The sequence below is a fragment of the Notolepis coatsorum genome (genome assembly GCF_963971535.1).
Source record: "Notolepis coatsorum genome assembly, chromosome: 3".
In the NCBI taxonomy this organism is placed as follows: Eukaryota; Metazoa; Chordata; class Actinopteri; order Aulopiformes; family Paralepididae; genus Notolepis; species Notolepis coatsorum.
Window position 1 is genome coordinate 14287898 of NC_140167.1, and position 26995 is coordinate 14314892.

The following is a 26995-nucleotide window of genomic DNA, read 5'->3' on the forward strand; positions in this document are numbered from 1 at the left end:
TACCTCTTCCTCGTCCAGCATCGAAGGCAGGGCTCTGTGGGAGAGAAGAGGTTGTGAGAGGAGACCAGTGAGGCAGAGACGCAGGGTGGCCAAAAGTCGGCCCTCCACCAACAACATTATTTTTGGTCCAAAGGGTTCCAGAGAATGACTAGATATTCAGTTTGGTCTATTTTGATGCAGTGTAACTATTTTAGAAGGTATTTCTTTTAACTAATTTGACGATTAAAAAGGTATAAGACACTTTCATTACATTATTAAAATGATCATTGAACCACTACTAAAAACACTGGAGCAAATGTTTTCTGGATGGACTGAAATTACTGAACAAATCATATGTTTCTTGAAATGGGCAGACTATCCCTTTTAATACACTTTTTAAAGCCCAATTAGACTTCTACGTAGGTTCTTTATTAGCTATGGTTGCGGGGGTATGAGCATTTATAGTTTCATGTGACCTCTTTGCTAATCCCTCCTCCACATGAGAGCGAGGTAAATGCGGAAAAATGTGCATTGGCTCGAGGCGAGTGGGCCAATCACAGCGCTTGTGGTGCTGCATCACCCTACAGTACACGCAGGTACATGTCTGAAGAGGTGCTACGCCGGAGACTGTGCCACTTCAACGTTTTTGTACATTTGACTTAAAGGAACGTGGCAACATTATGCGCTTACCGTCTTCTCCAGACTCAGACGAGAAGATAGATATCAGTTTCCTCTGAACGCACAAGTTCAGTAGAAAGTTATCCGGCTGCAAGCTAGCCAACCAATAGCACAAATGAATGGAAGTGGCCAAAAACACCCCTCCCCGAATTTTAAGCTAGGCTAGCTGGTCCGTATCTACTTCCATTCATTTGTGCTAAGCTTGGCTAGCTTGCAGGTGGATAGTTTTCTACTGAGAGGAAACTGGTATCCATCTCCTTGTCCCGAGTCTGGAGACGACGGTAAGCGCATTTCCCATAATGTCGGCGTGTTCCTTTAAGACATACAATCAAGAGATGAACCGTTTCAACAGTGGCATTGCCACTAAAGACCTGGCGCCATTATGGAACAGTGGAACCATTAACCCTTTCACTTTAAGACCGTCTGTAGTGGTGCGGCTGGGTGGCGCAGCGGACTAAGCGCTCGTCACCAACGCAAGAGACACTGGTATAACCCTTTGGTAGTGTGGTAGTGAAAGGGTTAAGGAGCCACGAGGGATGTGGTTCTTTATGGTCCCGGGTATAAAGCGCCCTCACGCCCTTTGTTCCATCGTTTTGGTCTCCTGAGGCTCGCTGAGTTTAACATACACCAAAACGCATCAATTATGTATCAAGTTGTCAACAACGTGAATCACAGACTGTCTGAGCTTGTCCCACTGAGTCTGCCGTCCACTGCACATCCACAACACAAGAAATAGGCATCTTATAATTGGCAAGAGGAGAAAACTCAAATGTGCCAGCCTGAGCATAGCGTGCAGGGGCCCGCAGATCTGGAACGAGCTTGACGAGAGTCTGAAACTGTCTAAATCCTTCAAAACATTCAAAAAAATCACTGAAAGAGGAACTGCTTAAATCATATCTCTAAATAGAATCATTACTTAGGTATATAAATTGTCTGTATTTATGTATCTATGTTGTAGTATGTCAGTTAGTAGGTGTGTAAGCCTACCCACGTTGTATGTTTTTGTTTTTGTTTGTTTATATTTTGTTTATATTTGTGATCAGGCTCCCTCCAAAAGCTTTAAATAGCTTCTTGGGAGACCTGGCACATGCACACAATTGCGTCGTTGTTTTTTTCACATGAAGATATGTACATGTAATATATATCGTGTGTGTGTGTGAATAAAATGCATTCATTCATTCATTCTTTTAGACTTACACATCGGCAACAGTGGTGGGAATGTTCTCCTCCACCCATTTCATATCTTCATCCTGGCCACCGCGGAGAAGACATGAGAGAAAACAAACAATTACTAATGGATGACAGCTAAACAGACAGATGTAGATCACAGTATGAAAGATTCATTGACGCATCCTTTCTTGATCCTCCGATCACTGAGTGAGAAACGACGAGAGGAAAAGTTGTGTGTGAAAGAAAAGGAGATGGAGGAGCCATCGTCAGGCTGCTCAATGTGGACTCTATGAAATACTAACCCATCCATTCTACATTCCTTGCACACAACATCCACATGCACACACTCACTTTAAACATACACTTTGCCATATTTTAACTATTTATTACTAAAAGATTTGCACTACCTCTCTACCTAATTTTTTTTATTTTGTACTTTAGTTTTGTATATTGGATATATATATATTTTTTTATCTACTTTTTCTCCCCATATACTATTTTTCTCCCATCCCAATTTCGTATTATCCAATTTACCCCTCCCCTGTCTCGAACGTTGTCGGCTGCAATGTGGACGAAGCTTTGCATCACGTGTCGCATCTTTTCACCTGTACAGCGCGATCTCTCAGTGGCGAGGAGTAACGCGTGGGAGGCTCACGCTGCCCCCGATACTTCCCGATTCTGCTGTACAGGCGCACCAACCGACCTGTAGGAGTCGCTGTCCACAACGTCCAATCCCCACCCACCGGCTTTCCCACACCCTAATACTGCCAATTGTATTAGTATGAACGACCAGCCAAGCCGGACGCTGCGCCACTTAGCCGCCCTTATATTGGATATTTTGTATAGTGTTTGGTCTTTATTCTTTTACTTTTCTTTTTTTACTGTATGAAGCACAATGTCAGGAGGCTCATACAGAACCTAGCATTTCACTATAATGTACATGTACCTTATATCTGTGACAAATAAAACAAAACTTGAACTTGACGACCCACCTCTTTACTCAGCAGCTTCTGGGAGCCGTTAGAGTCGGGCTTGGAGCCTCTCATTTTCATCCCCTCTGAAAGACATTAGGGCAGATAAGGTCAGATCTCTAATGTCATTAGGCCAGAACTCAAATGATCAAATAACAAAGTCATCAGGTTTTTACATTCATGCTCTAATCCGACTACACAATGGTTACTTTATGTCCATGAAACTGTTCTTTGAATGAAGACACAAAGAAAGAGTCGTACGTGTGAAGCGAAGAGCCATGCTTGTGAGCCACCACTAGGGGCAGAGTGGCTAACTGTGAGTAAGTGACTGACTGCAGAGTGAGTTAGTGACATTGCCGGCCTATGAGATGCTTCACATCACAAATTACTTTGCCACAGTAGATAGTGGACATGCTGCATTATCATCCACAGAGGTCTTTGATTAACGGCAGCCAGCATTAACTGCAACTATTTGGTTTTGGAGGCCAACGTTCCCTCAATTAAGTCAATTAATTCCATGAATAGCAACCATTTTAAACTGTGGGAACATAGGGCTGTAGAAACATAGGGCTGTGGGAACATAGGGCTGTGAGAATATAGGGCTGTGAGAACATAGGGCTGTGGGCACATAGGGCTGTAGGAACATAGGGCTGTGGGAACATAGGGCTGTGGGAACATAGGGCTGTAGGAACATAGAGCTGTAGGAACATAGGGCTGGGAGAACATAGGGCTGTAGGAACATAGGGCTGTGGGAACATAGGGCTGTGGGAACATAGGGCTGTGGGAACATAGAGCTGTGGGAACATAGGGCTGGGAGAACATAGGGCTGTGGGAACATAGGGATGTGGGAACATAGGGCTGAGGGAACATAGAGCTGTGGGAACATAGGGCTGTAGGAACATAGGGCTGTGGGAACATAGGGCTGTGGGAACATAGGGCTGTATAGGGCTGTGGGAACATAGGGCTGTGGGAATATAGGGCTGTGGGAACATAGGGCTGTGAGAACATAGGGCTGTAGGAACATAGGGCTGTGGAAACATAGGGCTGTGGAAACATAGGGCTGTGGGAACATAGGGCTGTAGGGACATAGGGCTGTGGGAACATAGGGCTGTGGGAACATAGGGCTGTAGGGACATAGGGCTGTAGGAACATAGGGCTGTAGGAACATAGGGCTGTAGAAACATAGGGCTGTGGGAACATAGGGCTGTGGGAACATAGGGTGAGTGAACATAGGGCTGTAGGAACATAGGGCTGTGGGAACATAGGACTGTGGGAACATAGGGCTGTGGGAACATAGGGCTGTGGGAACATAGGGCTGGGGTAACATAGACACCCTGTTCATGCTAATGCTAGCTAGCAGCAAGAGAGGATGTGTTGGATGCTACATTAGAACGACAAACATGGGAGAGGCCATATTTAATGCAGTCCCCTTCTGGCTCGGCTGAGTCATCGACGAGCCCCGGCTAGACCGCGGACAGGCCTGCCTGCAGCGGGAATAACATTTTATGAGCCTTACCAAAAGCTTCGTTCAGCATGGGCTCCTTGGCCTCTTCCTCTTCATCCTCATCATCAATGAGAGGGGAATGGGAAAACCTGACGGAGTGAGAGAGAGTGCAGACTCAGATACATGTGAACAACTAGCCGATGACAGGAGAAGCTTGTTAAAGGAACACTCCACCCCCAAAATAATGCCCATTCATTCTGCCCATAATCTCATACACTACATCCAAAATTACCGTCTTGTACAAATTAATTTGGTTTTGAGAGTTATTGAGTTAGTTATTGAGTGAAAGCGTTTTGAGCGTGTGATGTCACATATTCCAGGAAGTATTAAAAATTTAAATTAAGAAATATCAAGACCGTAGTGAGTGATTAACAGTTCCTGGAAAGCCATATACAAAGGCCTTGATATTTTCTTCCAATTTCATCATTTCATTTGTAATACTTCCTGGAATATGTGACTAATAACATAGGTATGTGAATAATAATCACACATTCCAACTCTTTACAATAATAACTTTCAAATCAATCAAAGTTGTACGAGAGTATTTGTAGTTTTGGGATATGTGTGAAACCATGGCTTAGAGACGGTCGTCTGGTAATTGGAAGGTTCCCTGTTCGTTTCCCGCTCCTCCCGGGCAGCGTGTCAAAAGTGTCCTTGAGCAAGACACATAACCCCTAACTGCTCCCAATGAGCAGGTTGGCACCTTGCATGGTTGCCTGCCGTCAGAATGTGAATGTGAGGCATAAATTGTAAAGCGCGTTGAATAAAAGCACTATACTGTATAAATGCAGTCCATTTACCAAAAGCCCGATTTTTTCTCCCATCCCACTGTTAGTCGTTATGACAATTCCCAACTCCCTTCCTGGTTGTTGCGCATAGAGTGTCTATAGATGCCATAGCCTGAGGACGTTTCATTGGGAATTATAACTTTTTTAGCTGCTAAGCCTGTAACTCATCTCAACTTTCACCTAGAGAGTTGTTTATAAACCTTTACTTTCCCTTAACCATAACTATAACCACTCCCACCACCTAAAAATGTAAAATATAGCTATGTAGAGCAGCTCTGTACTAATATTGTTAATACAAATGTTGGTTGTGTTTTTGTACGTGTGTGTGTCTCTTATGTGATTGCGTGTGTGCGTATAAATGTAATGTTAGTACCGTTGATACTGTCGATTGTAAAATGTAAAAAAAAAAAACAGAAAATGCCAATAAACAGACGTGTAAAAAAAATTATAATAATTGTAAAATACACATACAAATATCCTTCCTAATAATAACTCTGAAACCAATCAAATTTGAATTTAAAGAATGAAAGCCCTGAGCTTGTAAAAGGTAAAAAGGTACCGTCGTGATCCTATAGCCTGGCTACGGGATCTAGACACTAGAGTCAAGAGTCAAGAGTCAAGAGTTTTTAATTGTCACGACTCACGGCATACAAGTATACAATGAAATGCGGGTGGTCTTGCCCGCAACGATGTGCAATACAGTGTTACAACATATAATAGAATCCAATAAAAAACAACATTGTGCAATAAACAGGTAACAGGTAACAGTATCTAGTAGTAGCCACGTAAAGAAAATCCCAGATATTGACCCCTGACCTCTGGCTGTTGGCGGAGGGTCGGAGCAGCACCATGATGACCAGTAGGATGGTGGAGAACAACAGCCGCCAGAAAGCATCATCCACCCACAGGTCCCTCCAGCCCTGACACACAAGCAGAAGAAGAGATTCAAAACATGGGGGGGGGGATGGAAACGTGGGAAACCCTCAAACAACAAACTCTCTCTCGAAGGAATAGGAAAAGATTGTGTCATTGCTATGACAACACGTCACTCGCGGACGGAACGGACCAACTCACCCTCTGGCAGTCCACCATCTTGAAGACCTTGGTGGTCCAGATGATGAATATGATGGAGGCTGCGGAACCCGAGAAAACAAAACCACAGCTTCTTTAGCCGCGTATAAACAATGAATAAACAACACTCGTAAACAGACAAACCAAGCCGACGCACGACTCGCCGACCGGCGTGACCGAAGTAGCTCACCCAGAACGGAGAAGATGAGCGTGTTGGTGAAGTGTTGATACAGGGAGAGCTTCACCACGTTCCTGCGGAGCTTCAGGAGACGTGTGGTCTGGGACAGACTGATGAAGATGTGGACACGGGTTAAGGAGAAACACCACCGCTAGGACCACGGTGCGAGCGTGGGACGAAGGTGCGCTTCGAATCTGGCCCAGAAGAGCTGAGGCAGCGGTTAGAGGAGCTGGCTTGAGATCGGAAGGTCCCTGGTTTCTCTAAAAGTCAGGTTCTCTAAATGTCAGGTTCTCTAACAGTTAGGTTCTCTAAAAGTCCGGTTCCCTAAAAGGTCAGGTTCTCTAATGGTTAGGTTCTCTAAAAGGCAGGCTCTCTAAAAGTCAGGTTCTCCAAAGGTTAGGTTCTCCAAAGGTCAGGTTCTCTAAAGGTCAGGTTCTCTAAAAGTCAAGTCACACTGTACTCCCTTAAATACTAGTCACATTTTGAAATATACAGCATAACCCAATGTATTTTTCTGTTTCATTAGAATGTATAGAAAATCATTCAAATTCATTAAACAATTTATTTTAATACATCAGTATTATATATTGGCCACCGGCCGCCCTGCTCTCTAAATATCTGCATTGGCATAAAGCCATTGAAAAACCCATATCGGTCGACCACTAATTGGAAGGTTGCTGGTTTCTCTAAAGGCCTGTGATCGGAAGGTCGCTGGTTTGATCCCCATACATCTCGACTCCCACTGAAAGCCTACAGCGTACAGAGCGGCCAGCTCTCTAATCCTCCTATAACAACCTGAGACTACAACACACACAAGAGCGGCCCACTCTCTAATCCTCCTATAACAACCTGAGACTACAACACACACAGAGCGGCCCACTCTCTAATCCTCCTATAACAACCTGAGACTACAACACACACAGAGTGGCCAGCTCTCTAATCCTCCTATAACAACCTGAGACTACAACACACACAGAGCGGCCCACTCTCTAATCCTCCTATAACCCATTTGTTTTGCTCTGCCTTCCAATAGGGCCTGTTTTTCTTCTAATCTGCTCCTATGTTTTGTTTATTTTATTTTAGTCATTTTAAATGTTTTTATATTTTAAACCTTTTTATTCTTATCTTTTTATTTTTATTCATCTTAATGTTTTCTTGTTTTAAACCTTTTTATTCTATTTTTTAATTAGTTTTCCTTCTGCTGTGAAGCACCTTGAGAGCTCACTGAGTTTAAAGTGTGCTATATAAATGAAATCTATTATTATTATTATTATAACAACTTGAGCCTACAACACATACAATCCAATATGTCTCAGTGGCAGATGAAGAGCCTGTGAAGAGCCCTTTAGTAGGGAGCATTGACGGCCTGTGCCAGCTCTACTTTGACGTTAAATAAAGGATATCCACCACATGACGCAGGAGTCGATGAGGGACAGGCTGAGGTTGGCCACCAGCGCCACCGTACCGTAGAAGCCCTGGAGAGAAAAAAAGAGAGAAAACAGGTTTCATACAAATTCTTCCTAATCAAAATCCATGACTATTCCATGATTTATATCAGAACGTCCATGACCAAGAGCTGTGAATGTTCAAATGTTTTTAGTTGGACAGCGTCTTTGAATGCCCCAGGTCTGGTTGTCAAGGGAGGAAAATTACTTCAACTTGTAATCAGAACACACGTGCTATTTTGGTTTGTTATTCCGTCAAAGGTAACTAATTATATCTCTCTACAACCACATCTCTGCCCAAAGAGGAAGTAAAAAAGGAAATTTTTAGTCCCTTTTAATAAATAAAACAGAAAATGAGTTGAAAAAAGTTAAATAATTGAGTTTCATGGCATCGGTGTAGCTGCTTTAAAGTGCTTTACAATTTGTTCCTCACATTCACCCACTCACTCACACACTCACACACCAATGGCAGAGGCGACAATGCAAGGTGCCATCCTGCTCATCGGGAGCAATTAGGGGTTAAGTGTCTTGCTCAAGAACACTTCGACGCGCTGCCCAGGAATCGAACCGGGAACCTACGGATTACCAGACGACAACCACCCGAGTCACTGTGCTAACTACATCACTGCATAACTCATAAATGTTCAGACAAGCGTTCATATTCTATCATTTGTGATACTCTGTATACTGTACACCCAATTTAAAGTTATAAATATATACCGGTATATATATATTTTTTTTTTTCTCAAAATAATTTGGTCGTGGATATCCAGATTTGGTACAGATTCTGTCTCTCTTGGGACAGAGCTGTTTAGCTGACTGTGACGTACAGGCGTAGAGACAGAGCTGTTTAGCAGGCTGTGACGTACAGGCGTAGAGACAGAGCTGTTTAGCTGACTGTGACGTACAGGCGTAGAGACAGAGCTGTTTAGCAGGCTGTGACGTACAGGCGTAGAGACAGAGCTGTTTAGCAGGCTGTGACGTACAGGCGTAGAGACAGAGCTGTTTAGCTGACTGTGACGTACAGGCGTAGAGACAGAGCTGTTTAGCAGGCTGTGACGTACAGGCGTAGAGACAGAGCTGTTTAGCTGACTGTGACGTACAGGCGTAGAGACAGAGCTGTTTAGCAGGCTGTGACGTACAGGCGTAGAGACAGAGCTGTTTAGCTGACTGTGACGTACAGGCGTAGAGACAGAGCTGTTTAGCAGGCTGTGACGTACAGGCGTAGAGACAGAGCTGTTTAGCTGGTTGTGACGTATAGGCATAGAGGCTGCTCTGCGTAGGAGTGTGTGCCGTCGCCTCAGTACATAAAAGAGAACCTTGACATGAGCCTTGCTGTGTAACAGCTACTGTGTGTAAGAAACCAGTGGCCTCTTTGTTAGCGGGTGACACTCACGCCTGTGACTCTCAGGAAGCCATGCTGTAACTGAGGGGTACAATTCCCTGACTGTATTGTTAGATATGATATTTAATACCACTACCTCATGTACTTTAACTTCTGGCCACCCAGTACAAGATATAAGTATGATGAACACTTTCCCACCTGATGAAACGAACCAACACAAATGTACCAAATCAAAAGTTTAATACAGCAAAGGGTGTATACAACGATCACTTAATTACATTTATGATTTGAAATATTGAATATGCACTTTTATGGCAAATGAGTATTCGTAGGTAAATCAACATTGAATGTCCAATCTCTGGTTGCGCAGGGAGTAAGTATACAACCTGGAATATTTAGGAAACGATAGCGATGGTACTTAAATGATTATAGCTGGATACACTAAGGGGGGGGGGGGTCCCGCTGGTTGTAAGACAGTAGGAGGGGGGGGTTAGAGAAGCCGCTGGCGGTATTCCATCTGGCCGACGGTGTCTTGGGAGAATCCAAAGTCTTGGACACGGTGCCCACAGAACCTCGGGCCGCAGACGAATACAGCTGGACCCTCTGTGGAACGGTATCTGCCGGTCCACAACGGAGAGACGTGGTGCGACCTCACGTGTAGAGCGCCGCCTCACCTGGAGTCCTCTCCGGGGGGTAATTCCAACACTCGGCAGTGTTGGCCTTTATCCATGGAATAATCAAAGCACACAAAGCATAATCCAAGAGCCGTGGAAGGCTCGCCGTCGTCTGGGTAGAGTAATCCAATATACAGGTCCAGTCGCTCTTGACCCGGAGCTCCTCGGATGCAATCACCACTAGGGGTCTGACCAGCCTGGTTAAGCGTCCAGATAACGTCAGGAACGATGGGGGTACTGATAACTGTAGGACTCTAACCGAACGATGCACCATACATAAATAGACTATTATTAGCTTAATAGAATACGTCCAACTCGACGGTATGGTGCCAAACTATGACCATTCAACTATTAATCTACACGATATCTCAATGCCTATTCTGGGCCAAGTAGGCCTTACTACACCGCACGTGCGTCGTGGGGAGGCTTTTGCGTCTGTCAATCTGTTGGAGGGTAAAGAACTGGACTAAAAGAAAGTTCTACTTTACGAGCGCCATATATATATGCGCTATGAACAAATAGTACCATTCGTATTTCGCCCGGCATATTACTGCGCGGAACCGGGGGTTGCCTCGACATGTTAGGCGGCACGATTGAACTTGGACCTAGGGGTATGGCAACCTGGCGCCAGGTTCTCGTCCAATGGTAGAATGAAACTATTATGGGCTGTTTAGTAGAAACGGGGATATTCAATGCATATTGTACAAGGAATATACAGGGGATATCAAACGATATACAAATACAATTAAATATATATATATAAATAAATATACAGATTCGGTTTAATCTGATCCTTCACAACAGCCGCCCCCTAATTAGTCCCACCTAATTAGCTAAGCAGAGACAGATTAACCGCACTGTCTTCCACTCAAGGTCCGCTGTAAGGGTCAGTCAACTCACAAAGTCATAGGGTCATGGTCATCATCGATAGTATCTGGGAGTCGGGGCAGTTCTATGAGCCTCGCCACGGGACGTGTGTAGGTGCGCCCTTGGACGAGTACTTCAGCTGCTCGGACCTTGCCATCGGCACCGGTGATCACTTTGCTTACGCGGCCAGCCGGCCACATAGCTCTGGGGAGTGACTGGTCAATAATCATGATGACTGTTCCTTCTGTCAAATTGTCTCTCTCTTTTACCCACTTCTGGCGGGTCTGTAGAGACGGTAGGTAATGAAGTAGGAAGCTGCTCCAAAACTTGTCAGCTAGTACTTGGCTGTACCTCCACATTCTTCGGCCGTTCGCTTCTTCGGGCCTGTACATTGTCTGGGGTAGCGCGGGGTCCAGCCGCCCCATTAGGAGTGTGTTGGGGGTGACTGGGTCGACGTCTGCTACATCACTGGAGACGTAACCGAGGGGCTTTGAGTTCAATACTCCCTCGATCTCCGTGAGGACTGTCATTAGGACTTCCTCTGCCACAGTCTGGGCTCCGAGTACGGCATACAGGGCTGTCTTTATAGAACGTACTTCTCGTTCCCAGGTTCCACCGAAGTGGGGTGCGTTCGGGGGATTAAACTGGAAGTCAACCTGGGCTGGAGCGAGGTGGGTCTTAAGTTCTGGGCCCATAGCTTGGAAGCTCTCTCTCAGCTCTCTTTCTCCGCCTTTGAAGTTGGTCCCGTGATCAGACAACAATGTAGACGGTTTTCCTTTCCGTGATATGAATCTCCGGAAGGCCATAAGGAATGAGTCTGTGCTCATGGTCGGAAGGAGCTCGATATGTATCGCTCTGGTGGTCATGCATTTGAATACAATACCCCACCGCTTCTCGGTGCCTCTTCCTCTCTTTATATACAACGGGCCAAAACAGTCCATGCCTGTGGAGTGGAATGGCTTGTCGCCGATTCGGAGGCGACAGGGGGGTAGGTCAGCCATCCGTGGTATGCTGGGCTGCGCGCGCCACTTACGGCAGTCTAGACAGGTTCGCTGGAAGCGCCGTACTGCTTCTCTCCCTTGCAATATCCAATAACGACGTCTGATCTCCGCGAAGACTCTCTCTGCTCCTGCGTGGTGCACATCCTCGTCGTATTTCTTTATGATCAGCTCTGTGACCTTGTGTCGGCTGTTCAAGACGATCGGGTGCTTAATGTCATCTGGTAGATCGGGGGCTCTCCGCAGGCGACCACCCACTCTGATGAGATTATGTGCGTCACTCTCTGGTGCCAGGTGAATCAGTCTGCTGTCTGATGGGACGGGGTTTCCTCCCTGTAGACAGTCTAGCTCATCGGGGAACGAGTCTCTCTGGGCTCGTTGTAGTAGAAGAAGTTCTGCTTCTTCGTAGTCAGCTGCTGACATGTCAGTGGTGGCCTGAATCTCTGGGTGGTGCCGCAGGAATGTTCTTTGTTGCGCACTCTCTAGGGTAATGCAGTCATCTATGTTGGGGTCTGTGGAGGCGACAGTGCTCAGTCCACAGAACATAGGCTTCTTGTTCTCAGCCTCCTCGTTACTTGCTTCCCTCGGGGTGGGCGTAGGCCAATCTCCTTCCGGGAGCTGGAGGAATGCTGGTCCGTCACTGTAGATGTTGCGACGGGTTAGGTCATCCAGGGACATTCCCCGGGTGATGACGTCAGCTGGGTTGTGTTTGGTATCCACATACCTCCAGCTTGCTTCTTCTGTTAATTCTTGAATCTCTGTGACTCTGACTCCCACGAAGACTTTGTATCTGCATGAATCAGACTTAATCCATGTGAGTACTGTCGTGGAATCTGACCACAAGATTGTTCTATGCACCGGAATGGTGAGTTCACGTTGGATTAACGTGGCTAGATGCGCTCCTGCGAGGGCTGCGCAGAGCTCTAGACGTGGGATAGATTGTTGCTTACGTGGGGCTATTCTTGAGCGGGCCAGTATGAAAGCAGTGTGTATCTCTCCTCCCATCTCTTGGGCACGCAAATAGGCAACCGATCCGTAGGCTACTTCGGAGGCGTCGCTGAAGACGTGTAGCTCAATCTCGCATGTCTCTGGCCTCACTGTGGATGGGAAGTAGCTGCGGCGTATATTGACACCTGGGAGTGAGCGGAGTTCCGTCTCCCACTCTCTCCATGTTGAGGCAAGGTGTGCGGGTATTGGGTCGTCCCAGCCCTGGTCCTTGTCCCATAGTGCTCGTACAATCATCTTTGCCCTGGTGGTGTAAGGTAGAATACATCCCAACGGGTCATATTGTCTGGCGAGTGTTCTGTACACACTCCGTCTGGTGGTCGGTATCGCCGCCGACCTTCCTTGCTCTGGAGCCAAGGGTTTGTGTCTATAGTGGAGCGAGTCTGTTTTGAAGCGCCAGACTAATCCTAGTGTCATTTCTTGGGCTTCTCCTGGGATTGTCGCCATCCAGGTCTCGCTGCTGGCAGCCTTGTCTGCGGAGGAGAGGCTGCGCAATACGTGCGGGTCACTGCTGGCCCACTGCCTGAGATCAAAGCCTCCTTTGATTAGGGAGGCGCGTAACTTGATTAGGAGAGCCTCGGCTTCTTCTTGAGTCGAGACGCTTTGTAGACAGTTGTCCACGTAGAAACTGTTCTTCACACTGTGTTGGACCTCTTCATCTGCTGCTGGGTCCTCTTGGTCTCTCTGTGGGCTGGTACCGGCAGGGCACCATAGCCAGCTGGTCCAGGTGCTATTCCTCGGGGCTGGTCGTGCGTCGTGCTCACCCGTGAATAGAGTCGGGGGTCTGTAGCGCAGCGCCGCGGGGACTGTATGGGACGTCCTGGTCCGGTGGAGTACTGTGCTGTCGTCGGGCTTGGTTCTCCTCCTCTCCCTCTTCTTCCTCTATCAGATCTTCCAGATCCTGTAGTGGTTTATCTTGCTTCTCCGCAGTGTATGCCGCTCCTTCCTTGTAGCTGGGTCTCGCTTGGACCGGTCTGGGAAGGGGGTCTGCGGGGGGTATAGGCTTTGTCTGTTGGTCAAGTTCAGGGTCGCTTGCTCGTTTAGGAGGCGCTGCTCTTGACTGTTGTCTCGACGAGTTCCTTGAACCCCTGGTGGAGGGAGAGGGTGTTGCCCTGGGGATCATCAGCCGCTTCCTTAGCTGCGCCATTAACTTGTCGCGCTCGGCTTGTAGTGTGTCGCGCTCGGCTTGGCGCGGGATGAGATCGATGTTGCGCTCTGCTTCTCTTTGGGCATAGTCAGCGGCGCGCTGGGCTGCGGCGCGCTCTGCTTCTCTTTGGGCATAGTCAGCGACGCGCTGGGCTCCGGCGGCGGCGCGCTCTGCTGCGGCGGCGGCGCGCTCTGCTGCGGCCCGGTCTCTTACCATATTAATTTCCGTCTGAAGGCGTCTTATCTCCCGGCGTTTCATCTCCCGGCGTATGCGCTCTTCTTCGCTCCGTTGCTGCGCTTGGAGGCGTTCTCTTTCAATAGTAAAATGTTCGTGCTCGCTAAGCGCCTGTGCTTGGCGACGATCGCGTTCACCCTGAAGTCTATCGCGTTCGGTAGAGGCTGTCAGGCGGACGAGGAACGCCTGTTGTAGCATCCTCGCCACTTCTCTGGGGGAAGGCGGTTGTGGAGGTGAGCCGCTCCTGCGTGAGCCGCTCCTGGGGGTACTCGTTGGGGAGTCCTGGAGCTCTAGTTCCTCGGCGCTCTCCTACTCTTCCTCCGTGCAGAGTTCTCTCTCTGTAGGGTTGTCTTCCTCCCGGGGCTTGTCGGGGACTACTTCTTGAGTAGTGGCGGGGGGTAAAGGCATGTCAATTCCCTCCTGGTCCCCACCGTGAGCTTGGTCAGTTACATTAGGACCTACTAGGGCCTCTGTGGTCGGGGAAACCTGGTCGTTAAGGTCAGACATAATTTTACTTTCTACTTTTACCACGTTTACCGTTTGTCGAAGGCTAGGTAGTTGACTGACAGTGTAAGCCTCTAAGTACTGAGGTGTCTGTCGTCTGCGCCGCGGGCGTTCTAGGTTAGGAGGATCGTTTCGTGGAGTGTTCATCATAGGCCATTTCGATATTAATAACACTATATTAATATTACACTAGTTACCATCCGGCTCGAAGGACCAATTGTAACTGAGGGGTACAATTCCCTGACTGTATTGTTAGATATGATATTTAATACCACTACCTCATGTACTTTAACTTCTGGCCACCCAGTACAAGATATAAGTATGATGAACACTTTCCCACCTGATGAAACGAACCAACACAAATGTACCAAATCGAAAGTTTAATACAGCAAAGGGTGTATACAACGATCACTTAATTACATTTATGATTTGAAATATTGAATATGCACTTTTATGGCAAATGAGTATTCGTAGGTAAATCAACATTGAATGTCCAATCTCTGGTTGCGCAGGGAGTAAGTATACAACCTGGAATATTTAGGAAACGATAGCGATGGTACTTAAATGATTATAGCTGGATACACTAAGGGGGGGGGGGTCCCGCTGGTTGTAAGACAGTAGGAGGGGGGGGTTAGAGAAGCCGCTGGCGGTATTCCATCTGGCCGACGGTGTCTTGGGAGAATCCAAAGTCTTGGACACGGTGCCCACAGAACCTCGGGCCGCAGACGAATACAGCTGGACCCTCTGTGGAACGGTATCTGCCGGTCCACAACGGAGAGACGTGGTGCGACCTCACGCGTAGAGCGCCGCCTCACCTGGAGTCCTCTCCGGGGGGTAATTCCAACACTCGGCAGTGTTGGCCTTTATCCATGGAATAATCAAAGCACACAAAGCATAATCCAAGAGCCGTGGAAGGCTCGCCGTCGTCTGGGTAGAGTAATCCAATATACAGGTCCAGTCGCTCTTGACCCGGAGCTCCTCGGATGCAATCACCACTAGGGGTCTGACCAGCCTGGTTAAGCGTCCAGATAACGTCAGGAACGATGGGGGTACTGATAACTGTAGGACTCTAACCGAACGATGCACCATACATAAATAGACTATTATTAGCTTAATAGAATACGTCCAACTCGACGGTATGGTGCCAAACTATGACCATTCAACTATTAATCTACACGATATCTCAATGCCTATTCTGGGCCAAGTAGGCCTTACTACACCGCACGTGCGTCGTGGGGAGGCTTTTGCGTCTGTCACTCTGTTGGAGGGTAAAGAACTGGACTAAAAGAAAGTTCTACTTTACGAGCGCCATATATATATGCGCTATGAACAAATAGTACCATTCGTATTTCGCCCGGCATATTACTGCGCGGAACCGGGGGTTGCCTCGACATGTTAGGCGGCACGATTGAACTTGGACCTAGGGGTATGGCAACCTGGCGCCAGGTTCTCGTCCAATGGTAGAATGAAACTATTATGGGCTGTTTAGTAGAAACGGGGATATTCAATGCATATTGTACAAGGAATATACAGGGAATATCAAACGATATACAAATACAATTAAATATATATATATAAATAAATATACAGATTCGGTTTAATCTGATCCTTCACAACACATGCTGTAACAGCTACTGTGTGTAAGAATCCATATTAGTCAATTACCATTTTCCCACAGATAGGCGGGACGTTTTGGGACCGTGAGCAGGAAATGTGAAAGGCTTTACAGACCAAGCCTTGGTGTATTATTATTTTGTATTGCACTGCACTATTTTACTCTGTCTATTGCTTTTATTACAGGTTCGAAACTGTCGGGTATTAAACTGTGTGGGTATCAAGCAAGAAAGACTGTCAGGCTTTAAAACTGTGTAGGACCCAGGCCTAGAACCACACCCTGAGAGAGGGAACTGCGCCCTGAGAGGGAGGTTTGCCCTGTGTGGGAGGTTCAAAGGGTCAAAGTGGGTATCAAACAAGAGCGAAGACCGTCAGGTTTTAAACTGTGGATACCAAAAAGAAGGTAAAGACGACCTTGAACTGTACAGTAACAGTAACCCAGAACTATTTTATTGCACTGTAAAGTAAAAAAAAAATGATTTTATAGTACGTCTGCACTTTATGTGCTCATTTCATCATTAATATATTTTATATTCTACTAAAACTGAATCAAACCATAAACAAGGTGGCCTGTTGGGATGTTAGATCCTAATGTGAAAAACTGTGATTATGTTATATGTCTGCTCACCCTCGCTATTATTTTACTTATTTTCACTTTTATCTTTATGCCCCACTATCCGCTGGGTGCATACTATAACCGTTATCATATTTTGTAACAGATTACAGCCTATTGGAACGTGAGGTTCTGATATGATTTTATTAATATATCTGCATTATTTTATCCCACTATTTATGCTTTATTCTTGCTGCTCGTTTTACACAGATTTGATGTCTTATTTCTTACCGATGTAAAGCACTTTGAACTGCAGTCCCCTGTATGAAAGGTGCTATACAAATAACACTGACACTCACGCCTGTGACTCGGAGCACTCCTTCCACAGAGGAGAAGAGCAGGTACAGCACCCCCACTGCTGCCAGCCGGTGCACCGTGGTCCCCAGCCGGGGCCTGGGAGGGGAGAACCAAGAGAACCAAGAGAACCTCCATCACCACAACACAGAACAATACAATAGAACAGCACAGTGGGCGGCCAAGTGGCGCAGTGGGCAAGGCGCTCGCCACTAACGCAGGAGATGCTGGGTTCGAGCCCAGCTCTCTGCGTTGCTACCGGCTTGGCTGGTCGTTCATATAACACAATTGGCAGTGTTAGGGGTGGGAAAGCCGGTGGGTGGGGATTGGACGTTGTGGACAGCGACTCCTACAGGTCGGTTGGTGCGCCTGTACAGCAAAATCAGGAAGTAACGGGGGCAGCGTGAGCCTCCCACGCGTTACTCCTCGCCACTGAGAGATCGCGCTGTTCAGGTGAAAAGATGCGACAGCTGCCTCCTCGTGTACCGGAGGGGACACGTGATGCAAGGCTTGGTCCTCACTGCAGCCGACCAGTGGGAGGCATAGTCTAGCAACGTTCGAGATAGGGGAGGGGAGAATTGAAGGGAGAATTGGCGAGGCGAAATTGGGATGGGAGAAAAATAGAAAATAAGGAGAAAAAGTGGATAAAAAAAGGGAATAGAACAGCACAGCACACAATAGAACAGTACAAAACAGAACAGCACAGTACAGCACACAATAGAACAGCACACAATAGAACAGAGTAGAACAGAATAGAACAGCGCAAATAAGAAAAAGAACACGATTTCCCATAGAGTTTCCCCCTGTGTTTTTGAAGCAGCAGTGGAGGAGTTATTTTTAGGAATGCACAGATACCAGCGCTGGTATCGGACCACCTTATAGCTTATACCAGGCTAATGTAGGGAGAATAGTCTCAATTAAAATCTAAATGAAAACTAGGACTATGACTGTCTATGACTATGATGGTAAAACAATGGTATTCCACTTAAGGAGGAGTGTACAGACAATAAACGGTCCAAAAATATCCACAAAATAAAACAAATCCAGTGACTCCTAATAAAAGACTGTAATTTGCTTTTCTATTTAAATCTCCTTTTAATTGGTTAAAAGGAGACAGTCGGGTTTGTCTGCCGTACCTAATAAAAACAGCATCATATATTGAAGCTTTTAATTAAGGGAATGTCAAATTGGGTCAAGCAGCTCGTCTATTTCAACCAATAGACCAGAGCACCATGCGTAGAAATAAGAAAATAATGGTAGCAGTTTATTCTTAGAAGTCGACATCTTCCCATAAATGGGATTTGTTATTCATTAGCTCTGAGTTTGGATGACAGCGAGGCGATGTGACATTATAAGTGAAGGTCTGGGACCCACAACATGACCCAGCAGATGGTCTGTTACAGAGAGAGAACCATCTGGGGAGGTCGTCCTTTGAGACGGTTTGTAACTTTCACAACTTCTCCGTCCTCTCGCTGTCGTCACAGTTAAACCGCGCGTGTGGCCGCCAGGTGCTTCCTCTGAGGACACGGTCTGAATCTACTGTGGTTGGGCTACAAGCGCATTAACCTGAAGCCCGACGACATCGCGTGATCTCGCGAGACCCGCTGCCGTGCGAAGGTTTACGAGACTCGTGGAACTGTTTCACGTGTTTTTTTCTAAAGGAAAGGCATTTGGAAGATTAAAGGGGCACTTCACCAAATAAAATATATGCTGATTTGTTTGGCACATTGTAGAAACAAAAACTTGAAATAGTTTCGCACACATTTGTTTAGTTTGACAGTTATTGAGAGTAAATGAGTTTGAATGTGGCCACTGCGAGCGATCTGTACTAGTGCTGAATTTCCCTCGGGATCAATAAAGTACTTCTATTCTATTCTATCATTGTGTTCATTACAGCTCATTGAAATGACAAGGTAGCAGTTGTCTATAAGACAAGGTGTTACTATTTTTTCCATCTACATCATTTCATGGAGCTGTAATTAACCAAAACACAAGGATGATTGAATGTCCCCGATGACATCACTGGTGGCCACATTCAAACTCATTTACTCTCAATAACTGTCAAACTAAATGAATGTGTGCGAGTATATTGGATGTGTGTGAGATTGTGTGCTATATAAATCAGCATTGTTTTTTTTGTTGAAGTGTCCCTTTAAGAGCCAGTTTCAAGGGGAAACTCACCTGACGATGCCGTAGCCCAGGCTGACGATGAGAACCAGGATTCGAGCCAGAGACCTTTTCAGAGCAGAGAGCAGCTCAGCAAATATCACAGCACCTTGGACTGCAGAGGGAGAGGCACCAGGAACATACATGTTAGGATCATAGAAATGGAATAGAATTCAATACCTATAATGCTGTAGAATGTTCCTATTCATTGCCAAACAATGTCAGTAATTGCCCACAACTACATAACGTAATGTATTTCATTTCTTATGTATTTCTTATTATTCCCCTTTATTTCATTACTTTAAATTAAATACATTTAAAAAAGAATACAATGCCTATGGTTAGAATATAATGAAATTAAATAGGATCTAATAAATAGAATGTGCTTTCACATCAGTTTGCACTATAATGTTTTGAAGCAGCAGCGGTCATTATATCAGGCTAATGCATGAATACAACCAGATTTTGACCAGATTTTGTCATGACCGACACATTTCCAGAGTCGTGCTCGATTACGAACGTCGGGAACGACGAGTAGGCTTCTTTGCCCCTCTCGTAGTGTGACATAATCAAGCAACGTGGTGGCAAACTTTTTTTTTTAAATATAAAAACGATAATTTTGCACAATTTCCCCCATAAAACAGGTAGGTATAGAGCCAGTACTGATCACTTCCCTTTTTAATCGTAATCAATTATGAATTGAAAACTCATATCTCTTCTTAGCTCTATAACTGTACGTCTGATCCCGGAATAAAGTAGGGAGATACGTGATACTGAGAGCTGTGAGTAACGTGTCATAAATCAAAGCAAATTTTGTTCTGCATTTTTGGCACATAGAAGCATGTTAGGTCTGTTTGACCCCAAAAACAAAAGTCTACAATGTTCAGTAAAAGTAAAGAACTAAGTTGGTACACTGTATTGGTGTAACGGAGGTACCGCGAGTATATCCACAGTCACGATGGACTTCATGTGTTGTGAAGTGACTGTGGCACGTAGCGGTACTGCAAGTAAACTCACTCCCCTTAACACTTTGAGTGCCACTCACGAGATTTCTCGGGTTTTTAATAGTGACGTAGAATGCCACTCACGAGATTTCTCGGATTTTTTTATTTTTATTTTTTTTGCGATCTGAAAAATGATTGCATCACCCGAGCCTACCCGAGTATAGCCGGCGATCACTGTGGAAAAAAGCGCCCCCTGTCGTCTCCCAGATGACATAAGTGATTTTGGAATGGACTCAATGAAAATTAATGGGGAAAAAAATCCGGTACTCCACATTTTCCAGTTCACTGATCCAGCCGGGGTTACCAGAGTTCATTCTGGAGCCTCAGAGCCCCGCGGATCATGGAGTTCTACTGTATAGCGTTGGATCCATACACGTATCGATTTTTTCGAATGGTGATCAGGAATTGGAATATACCAGTTGGATACCATCTGATGTCAGGTAAGGACTCTATGTTATCAGTGGTAGGATAATCAGAGTAAGTTTGATGAAGTTATAAGCTGTTTTGTGAAATGTCTTCTTTCGGTTTCACTGTAAAAGTCTGTGAGGAAATCAACGGAGCGATTATCAGTGCGCGGCCGTAATGTGCTTGCGTGCACGTATAATATTGATCATCTAGCGTTTATTTGAAAACGATTCATAAAAAGGCCGACGAATATCAACGTTGTGGAATATTCCACTAAAAGATGATTTTCATAGAATGCTCCAGAATTAGCTGTTTTTTATATCAAAACGGGGGCTTTTCTAACTGCTCTGAAACGGAAACGACGCGATAAAAAAACAATCTGCCTTCACAGCACTGACTGGAAAATAGTCTTTGATAATGCGATGGGCAGATTAGACACATAGCCATAATTTAAAACATAGATTAGGCGATATTAACGTTAACATTGGCGCCGATGGTGGCATTCAAGCTGTAAAACGGAAAACCAGGCGTGGCGCTCAAAGTGTTAAAAGGCATCCAGACACATTACCAAGAAGTGAATTCACCTCTTGGTATAGTGGTCTGCGATGTCGCCCACGGCGCGGGAGACCGGGGTTCGACTCCCACTCAGGGCATGTCAAAATAAGACCGGTTTCATTGGTACAGAGTTTAGGACTGAAGTTAAGCACTGAATAAGTAGTACTGTACCGTAACCCTAGTTTTTCAACCCACCGTAGTCTCCTCGGTAACGGATGCTCTGGTACTCGGAGTAGAACACGGCCTTCTCCAACATCCCCAGGATGATGACGGCACCGATCCAGAACTGGATCCTCAGTAAGTCCCTCCAGTAGCAGGCGGACCAGAACAGCCAGAGAGCCCCGAACAGCACATACACAATGCACATGACCATGAAGAACTGGGGAGAGTAGAGAGGAGGACATGTTCAACCTCAATGTCGATGTAAAGGGTACTGCCACCTATTTTATAAGAATTCACATCATGTTATTTCTGTGCCCCGGATCCCAGACCCTGAATTGCCAATTTATTGTCCCGCGCCTACTTAAAAACATTATGGGAAGTGCGAGTAACCTCTTGTCCAGAGTCCAGAAGATAGATACAGATTTCCTCTCTGTGCGTTCAGTAGAAAGTTATCCGGCTGCAGGCTACTGTATCCTAGCTTAGCACAAATGAATGGAAGCAGATATAGACCACTAGCCTAGCTTAAAACTTCACAAGGTGTTTTTGGCAGCTAGACTAGCCTGTCCATATCCACTTCCATTCATTTGTGCTAAGCTAGGCTAGCTTGCAGCCAGATATCTTTCTACTGAACGCACAGAGAGGAAACTGGTATATATCTTCTTGTCTGACTCTGGAGAAGACGGTAAGTGCATTTCCCATAATGTTGGCCTGTTCCTTTAAGTTAAGTGTGTGTGTACCGGGTGTCAGGCGGGTGGTGGTGCCAAGAACAACTGTGTTCACTGAAACCTCCCTGGGTAAATAAAGGTTTACAAAAAGAAAAAGGTTTAAAAAAAGGTTAAAAAAAAGAAACAGGACAAAATGTTCAAAAACACTGCAATCAGAAGGAGAGGTGCAACGATGATGCAATGAAAGAAAATTTTACGTTTTTTTTTTCCTCACAGATTTTTAAGGATTCTTTGCCTTTCATTTATTCAAAACAAGAAGACAAAACAAACGGTCGTCAGTGCGGTGATTGATTGAATGCAAATGTTATTAACAGATTGCAGAATGGGTACAATACAGTATGGCTCAATACACACAATTGTTAAGGGGATGCAGACCAGAGAAAGACTTTCGTCTTGTTTACATCATCAGGGTCCCCCATTTTCAATTCATAATGAGTTGTAAGTAAAATCCAAGCAGGAATGGGAGAATCCTCTCTCTCAACGTGCTTTCAGCTCCATCCTGTCTGCATTGTTTTCTAGGTCCTGCACCAAAAGTCACCCAATCATGGACTCAATATATAGAAAAATGGATAAGACTAGTCCTTTCGAGCCATCTGCCTCAAGTCAAAGTCAAGTCTCGAGTCATGAATACCAAGTCAAAGTAAAGCCTCGGGTCTGACTTGAGTCAAGTCATGCGACTCGAGTCCCCCGTCTCTGGTGTTGAATTTATGAAACATTTATTTGCTCCTTCTTCCTTTTTGAACGATCTCTCTCACTCTATGACGCAGAAATGCCTTATATATAATATCTAAAAGTAAATAAATAAAGATCATACCATCATCAGGGGCCAGTCTGCCGGTGAGGAGTATTCATGTGGTCCTTTCATCTCCACTCTCACTGCAAACACACAGACACAGTGGAATCCAACAGTCAACAGACTCTCAGAGAAGGCAGAGTGTGACTAAATAGAACACAGAATGCTATGGTGTAAGAGATGATCATCACGTTTCAACTTATGGTTTTGTGTTCATGTTTTAAATGCCATGTCAGTGGCGGTGGTAGGGATGGGAGCTATGATGAATATGAAGGTATACCGTCTTGGATCCATGTATGGATTTTTACTATACTGTTTTCCACGATATATTACATATCGGAAATAATTCATACATAATGTATATTTTTAAGTTCATTACAAAATTGTTCCTTGCTTGCACTAGTAAAAAAGATTATAAAACAGATCATATTTTAATTAAATAGCACAGTGACGATTAAGATAAAAGATAAGATCCCCTTGGGGAAATTCAGGCATCATAGCAGCATGGGGGGGGGGGGGTACAGGTATGGGCAGGGTAATAATAGAAGACATAAATATAGGCAATAAAATTATAGTGAAGATAAAAATAAAGTAAAGACATACAAAAAGATGTCATGTTGTAATTTGTACTGGAAAACAAAATAGCCTCATATTACCATCAAATACATAATGACATCCACACGCACACACTCACTTTAAACAAACACACTGTAGCACCCACTCCACACACTTATAGCACACACCCACTTTAAACAAACACACTGTAGCACCCACTCCCCACACTTTATATTTATGGATGAAGGATTGCACTACAACTCGTACACCTTACTGTAAATTGTACCTAAAATTGTACCTCATCCCATTTCTGCTTTGCACTAGATAGTACTGTACATTAGTACACTGCATAGTATTGTGTATTGTATATTATACAACGGCATGCAAATTTCTCGATTCTGATTGGCCATTCACACGTCTTTATTGGTAACAATCCACGGTCCTGGGCTCAGGACCCGCCCACAACCAAATCACATAACCCTCCCCGGCTCACTCCGGGAGAAAACAGGATCGCGGAGAACAAATGGTTATGTTGAAAGCACCATAACGACTAAATATGAAGCGATTCTGTCAAGGGGAATGTGTTAGTATTTTAAACAATGTTGGATGATGTAATTGATGGGTCTTGACTCAATCTAGAACAAAAGAAAAATCGCGGATTGATTGATAGATTAATTGATTGATTTAAATTTCTTCCTTCCTACTTTCCGACTGCAGCGTTCTCTCTCACACTGTCCGACGCTGGCGTACCCACAAACACACACATACACACACACACACACACACACACACACACACACATACACACACACACACACACACACACTGTGACACACACACACACACACACACACACACACACACACACACACACGCACACACACACACACACACACTCCTGTCTGCAACAGCGGGGGAGTCAGACTGAGAGAGAAGCAGCGCTGTTTTAAGTGAGCATGGTCTATTGAATTGATTGATTGGTTGATTGCTAATTTTATTACTGTACCCCTGGTTTCCAACTGGTTAAGTTTAGGCTAAAAGAAATAAATAAAAAAATAGGGCGAAGAAAACGTTTTTTTCCTATAGGGCAAAGAAAACGTTTTAATAAATTTTCAATCAATCATTCCAATAATACACAGTTGGATGTGTTAGTTGGTTGGATGCACTTCAAGCTGCTTCCACATGAGGCAACTTCTCTCAATCATTCCAATAATACACAGTTGGATGTGTTAGTTTGGTTGGATGCACTTCAAGCTGCTTCCACATGGAGTTGTGGGAACTACTTTTTCTGGCGGATGGTTTTTTCAATAAATCTTCGATTAATGTGTGTTTATTGTATAGAAATAAGGTTGGATGAATCTGGCAGTTGTATAAAAGCTTTACACCACGTGCAGTCGTGATTTGTGACCAATAAACCATGCCTAGGGGGGTCTAACGACCCTCGGCTGCGCCTCGGGCCTAACAACCACCCCTAGGCATGGTTTATTGGTCACAAACCACTCCTGCGTGTGATGTAATGCTTAATTATATGGTAACTCAGAACATTGTACATATGTCTATACCGAACACTGTGACCTCATTTTCTTCTTCTAAATTCATGCTATATTATGTTATTATGTTATTTGATACTATCTTGTCTAGCACAGTCTCTGGAGCGTAACAGTAAGAAGCATTTTGTATGAAAGTATTCTGTACTTCTGTATGACAACTATTAAAGAACTTGAACTTGAACTTGGCTCATTGGTAAGATACTTCCTTATATCGCAACATTGTTGGAATGGAACTATAGAACCTATGTGACCCGTTCTAGTGACTGACTAGTTCTTAAGTTTGCGCAGAACTTTTTCCTCCGATGCCCCTATAGCTCATGTAATGACCTCCAACACGCTCTAAAGATTGAGATTCTGTTGCAGAGTTTAGAACTCTGAACTCTAACCACCGTCTATCAAGTTGTACCTGTTTTAGTTGATTTCATCGTTTGTCCTCGTTCTATTTTGACATGTTGTGATTTGAAACACTGTTATGTCACTGTAAATGAGGGAAACCTCAGCGCCACACGACTATAAATAAAGGTTTGAAGTTAAATACACTGTTGTACCATCAAAACCAAGAGGAATATTGAGATATTTCGGCCGTGTCGCCCCCGGCCCCAGGTGGCGGTTTCTTACTTGTGAACGCGAAGTTGAGCGGTCCTTCTCCCACGTCCTCGTCGTCGACGCCGCGGAACAGAGGCTGCACCTTCACGATGAACAGATAGGGGCTGTCTGCCCACGACTTGGCCACCGCTCCTATGTCCTGCAAACATCATTTGACATGATTACTAGGGGTGGGGTACAATCGGTACAGCGATATATTGCAAGCCAATATTATATTGATATCGGTACTGATATTTAATAAAAATATGTTGTCGTTTTTTGCTTGACAATCCCATTTTGCTGCAATAAAAAATATTGGAATGAGGTGAACAGACTGAAAACGTTATCTTATTAGATGAAATAAATTGTGTATATATATTTTTATTGGAAAGGTTGACAGTTTTCCATTGGGGATGTAATTTGCAGTTGAAAAAAGGCAATATATCCCAATATCACAATATTACAATATTGTGACTCCAGTATGGTGATAATATTGTATCGTGGGGCCTCTGCCCTCTGGTGATTCCCACCCCTAATGATTACTGTAATAACTATTAGGGGTACAATGATCATTTTAACAAAAGGGTGTCATGATGAATTGACTGATTAAAATAAATTGCTTAACAAAAGATTATTGATTATAAATGACTGCATCGATGCATCTAAACATTTCATTGGTGGCAGTAAATTGTTCCAAAGCGTCTCGTCTGATGGAAATATAAAAGAAGAATTTAATTCAGAAGCACTAAGATTGACCATGTTAAAGTGCTTTAGCTTGATTTCATTGTGTAGTCATGGCGAAAATAGTTTTTTTTATAATCGTTGGCTGAATAATTAGTAGCAGCATCATTTGACATGATTACTGTAATAGCAATTAATCAGATATTGTAGTTTCTTACCGGCTTCTCTGACCAAGTCAGGGTCTGATTCGATGGGTCACCCTGAATATATGGAGAAAAGAAAAGCTTAAATGAACAAACAGAAAAATGATTTTTACCAAATTTCCAGGGTAAAGATTTACAGTAACTGGACGTCGATAATGCATTCATTACTCATCCATTAGTGTGCTGTGCTTTTGAGAAAGAGACGGTTAGACTCCGCTGGCTAGTTTATACCTCAGACCACACTCCTGACTTATATATGTGTTATGAATATTTGATGACAAAATTGTTTCACACGAAGAAACAGAAAAAGGTCAGCACACTGTAACTTCTTTATTTACCACAGATGACGTTTCGAGCCGATTACGTTGTGCAGTTAAAGATAGTGACTTCTGAGTACGAAGAGTGTTCTGCACGAAACGTTACTTGTGGTTGATTAAATTCAATTAACTGTTAATTAGTTAACACAATTAACTCATTCAATTAACTGCAATAAGTTAGCGGCAGTGTGCAGACTTCTTCCTGTTCTTCATCA

General features: G+C 44.6%; 1 protein-coding gene across 1 annotated transcript in view; it reads right to left on the reverse strand.

The window, feature by feature from the left end:
* Positions 1-26995, reverse strand: part of LOC311225612 (transmembrane protein 87A-like) — a 36364-nt gene that overhangs the window by 2669 nt on the left and 6700 nt on the right. Inside the window, exons 6-19 of the mRNA XM_084310993.1 lie at positions 26479-26520; positions 25613-25739; positions 22911-22972; positions 21405-21588; positions 19261-19360; positions 17085-17178; positions 7741-7814; positions 6352-6458; positions 6165-6223; positions 5907-6010; positions 4315-4391; positions 2820-2884; positions 1855-1907; positions 4-34 (exon numbers count right to left, since the gene is read on the reverse strand). Of these exons, the coding sequence (XP_084167119.1) occupies positions 4-34; positions 1855-1907; positions 2820-2884; positions 4315-4391; positions 5907-6010; positions 6165-6223; positions 6352-6458; positions 7741-7814; positions 17085-17178; positions 19261-19360; positions 21405-21588; positions 22911-22972; positions 25613-25739; positions 26479-26520 (1179 nt within the window). The remainder of the gene's footprint in view (positions 1-3; positions 35-1854; positions 1908-2819; positions 2885-4314; positions 4392-5906; positions 6011-6164; positions 6224-6351; positions 6459-7740; positions 7815-17084; positions 17179-19260; positions 19361-21404; positions 21589-22910; positions 22973-25612; positions 25740-26478; positions 26521-26995) is intronic.